General features: G+C 53.7%; 1 protein-coding gene across 4 annotated transcripts in view; it reads right to left on the bottom strand.

Annotated features, from left to right (window-relative positions):
- Nucleotides 1-9,357, bottom strand: part of Adcy3 (adenylate cyclase 3) — a 77,488-nt gene that overhangs the window by 13,074 nt on the left and 55,057 nt on the right. For all 4 annotated transcript variants that reach the window (XM_005360869.3, XM_005360868.3, XM_013351400.2 and 1 more), the window contains 6 exons: nt 5,756-5,886; nt 5,047-5,158; nt 4,760-4,887; nt 3,681-3,839; nt 2,358-2,532; nt 874-999 (listed from right to left, as the gene is read on the bottom strand). In XM_005360869.3, coding sequence (XP_005360926.1) covers nt 874-999; nt 2,358-2,532; nt 3,681-3,839; nt 4,760-4,887; nt 5,047-5,158; nt 5,756-5,886 — 831 coding nt within the window. The remainder of the gene's footprint in view (nt 1-873; nt 1,000-2,357; nt 2,533-3,680; nt 3,840-4,759; nt 4,888-5,046; nt 5,159-5,755; nt 5,887-9,357) is intronic.

Raw genomic sequence — 9,357 nt, 5'->3', positions numbered from 1 at the left:
TGTAGACCAGGCTGGCCTCGAACTCACAGAGATCCTCCTGCCTCTGCCTCCCGAGTGCTGGGATTAAAGGTGTGTGCCACCACCGCCTGGCAAAATAAGCTTTTTAAAAATATATAATTTTATTTTATGTGCATGGTGTTTTATGGTATGTGCATATGTGTCTGTGTGAGGGTGTGAGATCTCTGAGAGCTAGAGCTACAGACAGGTGTGAGCTGCCAGTGGGTGCTGGGCAGTGAACCTGAGTCCTCTGAAAGGGTAGCTAAAGTGCCCTTAGCCATTGAGTCATCTCTCTAGCCCCCCCCCAAAATTATTCTAAGGAAAAGCAGCTGGATGGAAGCTCAAGGGAAAGTCAGCTTCTATGAAACTATGTGCCTTCTCCAGCATTTAAAACCTTGGGGACAACTCCTGTCTCCTCTCACAGGGACACTGGCAGTGGGGCGACCAGCTTCCAGCCACCAGACCTTTAAGGCAGAGATCACCTTTGTCAGTGGGCATGTTTGACAGGTTTCTTAGTAATGGGAGATTTGGGGTTGTCTCCTCATCCTTTGGAGCACATGTCAGCCCTTATTTCCAGGCCTTGGGAGCATAGCACTCACGGGGGATTACCTACTGAGAGGGGGTGTCTAGATACAAACTCACTCCCAAACAGGCTCCCATCCTGCAGAATCCTCACAGACCCTAAATCCACAAGACTGGGCTTCTCCAGCTAGACGAAGCTTCAGGGGCGTGCCCCGGGGCATGTCATTCTCACCTAACTGTATCTACACTGCTGAAAAGGAACAACCTGGGCTAGCGGCCAGTACCCTCCTCCCAGGGTAGGTTTCCCTATAGCAACCTGCTGCTGCTCCCCGTGCCGGCCCCATCCCCACTCACCTGCTCCTGCTCCTCAGTCTCCTCCGACGTGGAGCCGCTGGCATGGGTGCTCCCGTTGGGCTCCTTGGTCTCAATAAGGGCAGGGGAGCTGGGTTTGGAGGATGCTGGCACGCCATTTGGCAGAGCCTGTCGTGGCAAGGAGTGTCCATGAGGGCACGAAACACTGCCTTCTAGCTACCCCAGCCTGCGGCTGTTCTACTATTGTTCCAGAAACTTCTTCCTACATTTATAGAAGTCTGCTGACCTAGAAATTGCACCACTCACTTCGTCCTCGACGACATTCGTGTTTGACATGCTGTCATTTCCTAATATCCAGTGCTATGAATAGTTTTCTAAACAGAGCAAGGACCCAATTGTTCCTCCTCCTATTTCTAAGACACTAGCTCGACGGCAGAGCCGAGGCCTCTTTTTTTTTGGGGGGGGGGGTATGTCAAGTCTGAATAGCTTCCACAAACTTTGGATCAGTGGTATGTCCTTGACAGAGTGAGTCAAATGCGGAAAAGGGGAACGGTGTGCTTGCCAAACTAAGAAGTACTTGTTGAGATCTGACTTCTTGGAACCCACATTTTCATGAGGAAAGGCAGACAATGGCAAAATAGGCCAGAGAAATAAGCATTCATAAGAACATGGAAGGGAGTAAGAAAGAGGCTGTGGGGACTGCTGGGAAGTCCAGCAGGAAAGAGGGCCGTGTGTGTGAGTGTGGGGGGGAATGTCACTATGAAGATGCCATTTCAGCATAGACCCCAAGGAGCATTCAAAAAAGTGGGGTAGAATTACAGGAAGATGAGCGGCTAGCAGCAGGCTGTGCTCAGGGATGTGAGGCCGCCAACAGGTCATCACTGCTGGACAGGATAAGCAGAGGGGAGAATGTGGTGGAGCCCATTCTGAGGCCAGGCCCAGGGCAGGCCCCCAAGGACACTGCTACTGGTTTTGTCCTGTTCCGTCTTCATTACCTAGCCTTGGCTCTCCTCTTCCTTCGTGGCCAGCCCCACTGCTCTGCCTCTCTGTCCCCCTTGGTGCCCATGTCACCACTGAAATTTTGGACACTTCCACACTTCCAGTGGCCTCTCCCTTCTGGATACTGTCATGAGACACACTCCAGTCCTCCTCACTCCAGTCAGCATACACGACACTCCCCCTCCCCCCCAGAACCACCTTCTGAAGGAAGTGACAACCAGGCTTGGTGACAGGGGACCCAGACTCATTTTTCACACCGCTCTATCTCTTGTTTATGGTCAACTACCAGCCAACCTTTCTATAACCACTCTGTTTTAATATACTTTTTTTAATTTTGAGATGGGGGGTCTTGCTGTTCAGCCCAGGCTGGCCTTCAACTTGCAGTGTAGCCCAAGCTGGCTTTGAACTCCTGTCTTAGCCTCCTGTATTCTGAGATTGCAGGTGTGTAACACCACACCTGGCTAATTGTTCTCTTCTAAATCTCTCTCTTTCCTCCTCTCTGCTCTCAGGATCTGACGGGGACTCACCGAGCCATTGAGACCATTTTGGGCTGTTTTCTTCACCTCTGGCTTGGAGGCAATGATGAGGTAGGTTTCGATGCCCTTCTCATCTAGGTAGTCACAGCGACTGCCCCCATCGCCAGGCTCTACGTCAAACTCCCCCTTCAGGCAGTCCATGGTGCTCTGGGAGATGTGCACGCGCCTGCAGTACAGTGAGAGACCCTGCGCATGCACCAGAGGTAGCGTTTGCCTGCCTCAGAGACAGGCAGCAGACCACGTAGCACTGGCTGATGCTGGGACCACACCACCCAGGGCGTGTGTGGCAGGGAGCAGGGAGTAGACCTGCTGCTAACTAGCTGTGTGGGCAGCATGGTGCCCACTGCTGAGCTTCAGTCCCATTGGTCATTGAACTCTTAGAATTGCAATGTAATTTTCTCTCCTGGCTGTCTAGGAATCAGATGAGGGGCTACAGAGATGGCTCAGCCGTCAAGAGCACTTTCTGCTCTTCCAGAGGACCAGAGTTCGGTTCCCAGCACTTACGTCAGGCAGTTCACTGTCTGTAACTCCAGCTCCAGAGGATCTCTGATGTCTCTGGTCTCTGCAGGTACCTGCATACCATGCACGCACACCCACAGACTAATAAAAAAAGAAATCTTTCAAGGAGAAAATGATATACCAAATTTCAACCTCAGCTCTAAACTCTAACTTCAAGAATTGGATTCTCTCCACCTTGCCTCCCCTGCTGCCGTGGGGACTAAAAGTCACACAGTCACTAAGGAGAGAACAGGAACTGTCTCTAATGAGGCCCCAAGGGCAGGCAGGTGGCCCAGGCCCTCCCACAGCCAGCCCAGGGAACAGGCTCCTGAGGGTAGTGTCCCAGAGGCTGGCTGGGCTGGTTAGATACTTTTGGTCAACTTCACACCAACCAAGAGTCACCTAGCAATCCCCTAGGTGACAGGCAATTTCAACTGAGCAATTGCCCAGATCAGACTGACCTGTGACCATGTCTGAAAGGAATGATTTTAACTGATGATTGATGTGGGAGGGTCCAGCCCACTGTGGGCAGCCATCCTAGGCAGGTGGCTCTGAACTGTACAAGAAACCCAGCTGAGAGTGAGAAAGAGACTTAGCCAGTAAACAGCCCCGTTCCTGCTTCAGACTTCCCCGAATGATAAACTGGAAGTGTAAGCCACATAAATCCTTTCTTCTGCAGATGGCTTTTGGGCAAAGTATTTCATTACCGGAACAGAAACTAGGGGACACTGCTCCTAGGAGGGATGGGATTTTGGGGCCCCTTGTCCCTCACTAGGGCCATTGCAAACATCCAACCCCCCTGGAAGGAGCACTCACCCTGGGATGCCACCAGCCTCCATCTTGTTAGCCACAGTGACATCAGTAGACCACACGTCATACTGCCAGCGCTTCTGGCCTAAGACACCACCCAGCACGGTGCCTGTGTGCACCCCTACACGCATGTCCACGCCAGTCTTGGTCTTCTCCCGCACATACCTGCCAGGCACAGAGAGGGGATGCTGGGTAGAACATGGCATCATGAGGTGCCCAGCAGCCTTGGCCTTGCAGGCCACGCCCTGGGCTGAGAGGACCTCACGTGTCTCCTCTGACTTTCTGCCTGAGCTAAGTGGCCTGCACTGGAGTTAACACAAGTCAGAGCCCAGATTCAGTGCCGACAGGCCAGAGATACAGTGACTTCCCCAGGGGACCGCCCATTTCTCTCTCCCATCCCTTATGCATTCTTGCAGTTCGTGTCTCATTGAGTGTGTGTCTGGTGCATTCCACATGCTGCAGATGCAGAGATGAATGAAAACTGCAGCTCGCCCCTTGCCTGACAACTCCAGGAACAACAAACACAGTTCAGAGATTTGTGTTCAGGTCAAAAAGAAACTACAGACAAATGAGTAACTGTGGTTTCTATTAGCACACCAAAGTGCATGCCAGGGCGTGTTCTCTCAGCATTGAAAATATCTGTTATGGAGTCCATGTGGGCATCCAGGCTCTTCACCCTGCCCCCGTCCTAAACTTCTCCAGCTCATGGGCTTCCCTTCCCCAGCTTCTCAATCCTATAAACCCAGCCTTTTCCGCATGAGCTCTCTTGGCCCTCTCTTTTGCGCTCTCTCTCTCTCTCTCTCTCTCTCTCTCTCTCTCTCTCTCTCTCTCCCCCACCCATAGCTAAGTCCAGTCTGCTGGCCATGTACCATGTACCACTTTCTCTCCCTACCCTGGACTCTTCCAGATGCCTCTGGCTCTTCTCTGCCTCCCATCTACAATACAGACCTTCCCCTCCACCCTTCTTGGAGTGGTTATGCCCGCTGGAAACCAGAGCCAGGATTGAGCCTCCTTCCGTATCTCAGATAGTTCCTCCATGGTGCTGCACGGCTGGCCACCCCACCCTCCCAGAGGCACCCACTTACGAGATGGCCTCCACCATGGCAAGCCCCATGAGGATGGAGCACACGGCGTGGTCCTCCCGGTAGTCAGGCAGGCCACAGATGCAGTAGTAACAGTCCCCCAGGATCTTGATCCTCAGCTGGTGGTATTTCTAGAGGGGGCAAGAGCACGGCTTGTGCTCCCGGCCCCTGGCCATGGAGGAAAGGTCTAACAGGTGGGGGAGGGCCAGGGAGGGAAAGCCTAGGAGCCACGGATAGGGCTGAGGGTTGCAAACCACGGCAGCGGAGGGGTGGGCACATTTGGTACTTACAGCCGCCAGCTTGTCAAAGCGGGCAAAGAGCTCGTTGAGGAGTTTTACGAGCTCCTGGGCGCTGCAGGCGGAGGACAGCTGGGTAAAGCCCACAATGTCCGCAAACAGGATGCTGCAGAAGGAGAGGGCCATGGGGTGAGACTCCAGACAGTGACTCCACCACCCGCTCCTGCCCGCAGGGAAATGTCTTAATCAGCTCTAGTTAGTGAATCCCTGGCATGACCTGAACACTGATGGTCATCCCCTGCAAAGTCCCCTCCTGGAGCCTGCCTGCTGACTACCACCCCACCTCCCTGCAAAGACTCTCCTGGGGCTTGTCCGGTGACCACCACCCCACGTCCCTGTAGAGTCCCCTCCTGGGGCCTGCCTGGTGACCACCACTCCACCTCCCTCCCGCCCCAGACTGAAGATCTTTCTAGAATCAGGGGTCCTGGTTCTAGTCTCAGAGCTGGTCCTGAATGGGTAGGTGACTTTTCAAGAACCCCTTTTCCGGGTAACATTTCTTCAATGACAGGTTGGAGCAAGCAGGCTAACACACATTTTTCATTCTGCCGTCCACTGGTACGGTCCCTCCCACAGGGCTGAGTTTAGGGGAACCAAGACACACACTGAGGGCTGGCCTTGTCTCTAGTCCTTGGGAAAAGCAGCCCCCGTGAAGCAGTGTACCTCGCTGGCCCATCCTGCCATCAGCGCCTTTATGCCGCCATACCTGACATTCTCGTGTCGGTACATGTACATGGTGTTGAACTGCTGCTGGTCCTTCTGGCTCTCGTCTTTCTTCATGTCCTTCAGCATCTCGTCAGCCACGTGCTTCGGCAGGATGGAAAGCATGAGGTTCTCCTGCAAGGAGAAGCTCGGGGTTGAAGGGGAAACGGCCTGCACTTCTCCTACAGGGCCAACCCCCATGCTGGTGAGCGACGTCAACCAGGAACTACACAGCCTGGCACAGAGGCCCCAACGCCCATATGGCAGCAGCCGAAGGCCAGGCTGGGCAGTTTTTGACTGTATCACTGACAGGGATGGGAAATGCTCCCGAAGGACTCCAGTACATCACATTCCTTTCCATAAGAACTGTGACCACCCCTGTGTCGGCCACTGCACCAGTCCCTCGCTGCTGAGCCCTTTCCATGTCACCCACTGACCCGTCACAAAACAACCGCCAGTTCAGACTCAACCTGATTCAAGACTCAGTCAGATATGGGTGATCTCAAAGCTAGCAAAACTGTCCCTGAGCCTCGGGTCTCCTGGGGACCCAGGTCAGAATGCCCACTGCGGTGCAGGGTGACACCTGAGGCCCACCAAGCTGAGAATGGTGTCAGTTTGCTAGGAATGGAGACAGCGGAGGCCACCAAGGTGGGGAGCCGAGTACCATGTGAGGAGGGGGTCAAAACCCACCCAGTGAGGCAGGGGTACCCAGGGGTCTTCCCAGAAGTGAGATAAAGCTACAGTCTTGAAGTCAGGTAAACAAAGGCCTTCCTGAGAGAGAGCCACAAATCCAAAGCAGACGCATGGGGCAGTCCTCCACAGCACAAGGGCCGGAGAGTATTTTAGCGGTGGCAGAGAGAGAACCGCTTCTCAAGTACTAGGTGGAGACAGGAATCAGCACACTGGCCTGTGGGCCAAATGTGTTTGCTGTCTGCTTCCCTAAAGTTTTATTGGCATCCGGCCAGGCCCGCTTGTTTACACATTGTTTCCGACTGTCTTCACACTCCAACAAGCGTTGAGTGGTTGCGACAAAGACCATATGCTTGGCAAAGGCAGAAATATTTGCACTCTGACTCTTTCCAGAGGAAAAAAAAATCTGTGGGTTGGACATCTGAGGGGATGGCGCCAGCGCTCAAAATACTAAACCATAGAGGAAAAGCAGATGTGAAGGAAGAGTCGGGAGCATGACCATACACGTGCCTAGGCTGAGGAGTCCCACAGAGCCTCCATGAGGGAGCACCCTGCAGGCGAAGCTTAGGAGAAACTCTGGAAATCATGGCCATGGGTCAGACTGGGTGGAAGGAAAAGAAGAGGAGACAGTAGACAGAATGAGGTAGGGGAGGGGTAGTCAGAGGAATAAAACAAACAAAAACACTATCCCCCTCATCCCTGAGGAGAGAAAGGAAGGCAGGTCTGAGGTAGGGCACTGGGGAAGAGCCACAGGCTAGGGAGCACGGGAGAGGAGGACCAGGAGGAAGCAGGCCAGGCCAGCCTGGGAGAAGTCCAGGCGCAGAAAAGGGCGGAGATGTGACCGAGCTATCGGCAGAGTTTGCAGCCGAAGCCCAGTGGCCCAGCAGATCCTGGTGACCAGGCCAGAGTGTGCCATGAGCTCAGCTGCTGAAAGGCAGGCGGGTGGCTCAGCTGAGTCAGCGAGCCACCACATTCCAGGGTGGCTGAGGCCTGACTCTAGCCTGAAGCGCTTGCTTACAGCCGTGCCGCTATTTTTCCATTTCCACGGCAGCCTTCTCCAGTGTTGAGAACCTCGTGATGGCATCATTACAGTGCAGGAATGAGAAGCCAAAATATCCCCAGTGCGCCGTGCCCTAGCAGAGTTCCCCAGGGCCCTGCAGCCCAGCTGAGCAAGGAAGGCTCAGGTGACCGCGGCACTTGGCATCCCCACCTCCCTGCTGGTGGGGTGGAGTCAGAGGAATTCTGATGCAAAAATGATGGGGAGGGTGATGTCTGGTGGGACCTGGGGACATGATCCAGAAGCTAACTTCGTCCTGTTTCACGCCTAGGAAACCAGACAGGAGGCATTGGGGAGGAAGCCTGGGAAAAGGATGAGTCTCCAAGAGGTTTCTAGAAACTCAGAGCCAGAGCCCTGCTAGCCACTAGGGCAGCCCTGAGGAAGTAGCTGGAGTCCTAAGTAGCAGAAGCAGGAACTCTGAAGCTGGTGAAGCGGGTGGGAGGCAGCAGTGGGACCTGGGGGCTGGGACTGGACAGGTCATCTCAAGTCCCTGCCCACCTGGAGTGGGATATATGTACATTGCTCTCATAAAGCGAAATTCACGGGGTAGGCAGGAGCAGGCAGGGTGAAGGACATGCCTCCATATTCTCAATGTGCTATCAGACAAGTCACCAAAACTCCCCTGAGCCTTGTTTCCTAGGCGCTGACCTGGGACTAAGTGACTCGTTATTAGCGCACAGCACTCAGAACAATGCCTGGTCCCAGGAAGTGCTCAGGATATTCTAGCTGTCCTATGCTGTGCAAAGTTGAGGCTGAGACCCCAATAAGGTGTGGTCTTCCTGTAGGCTTGCAGAATGGCCACGGAGTTCCCTTGGATAGCCTGCTGCCGGCCGATCACTTTCAGGTCCCGCAGCAAGGCTGCATGGGCTCTCTCAGGCCGCATAAGCAGATGGGGTGGTGAACAGATACAAATAAGGGTCCTTCTGTTCAAGTCACAAGCTCCATGACGCTCCTGACCCCACCGCCACCTCGCCCCGACGGTCTCACATCCTGGCAGCCTGTCCCCTGTATAAGCAGGTACACAGAACTCGGGTTTAAGAAGGTCACAGCACAGAGCTTGTCTGGCGAGACCGTGTGCTGCAACCCCAGCCACCTCGGTCGCTTAGTCTAAACCATCTGGCCTTCTCCAACTCCTCCAGCGCTCAGGGACACAGCAAAGCCCCCTTAGAGCCCCACAGATGCTAGAGCCCAGCCCAGCCCTGGGAAGAGTTGTATGTCCCTGATCACATCACGACAGCCTACCCTTTAAACACTGCCTCCTCCTAGCTGCATGGAGGACCATGGCAGCAAGAACACAAGACAAAGGATGCTCAAAATATAAGAGTCTCAAAATCCCTTCTCAATGGAGTCCACTGGTTTCTTCTAGGATGGGATGGTTGAGGATGTTCATTCGTCCGTTCCTCTCTTTGACTTTTGTATTATGTATTTCTATAACCGTGTTGAAGAATGATTAGAAGGTCTAAAGGCAGTAGGCCATAAATAAATAACAATTATTTATTTCTGTCTTTAGAGACAGGGTTTCTCTGTGTAGCCTTGTCTGTCACGGAACTCTGTAGATCAGGCTGGTCTTGAACTCACAGAGCTCTGCCTGCCTCCGCCCCCCTAGTTCTGAAATTAAAGGTTCGCTCTGCTGCCACCGCCACCTGGCCTATGAATACCAATCTTGAAGATAAGAAAGGGCTGTGGCTGTAAACGAAGGCCACCGATTTACTTGTGTCCTATGCGAAATCTCAGGGCCCGTCTGCTCAGGATGGCACCAGCCAGAGTGAACTGGGCTCTCACATGTCAATCAGCATTCAAGAATATCTAGCATGCCCCACCGACTTTGGGCCCAGAACTCAGGGACGGAAGCAGGCAGA

This window comes from Microtus ochrogaster, linkage group LG3 (assembly GCF_000317375.1).
Source record: "Microtus ochrogaster isolate Prairie Vole_2 linkage group LG3, MicOch1.0, whole genome shotgun sequence".
NCBI classification, from domain to species: Eukaryota; Metazoa; Chordata; class Mammalia; order Rodentia; family Cricetidae; genus Microtus; species Microtus ochrogaster.
The sequence above is the reverse complement of the archived record's forward strand: the minus strand, read 5'-3'. Positions and strand labels throughout refer to the sequence as shown.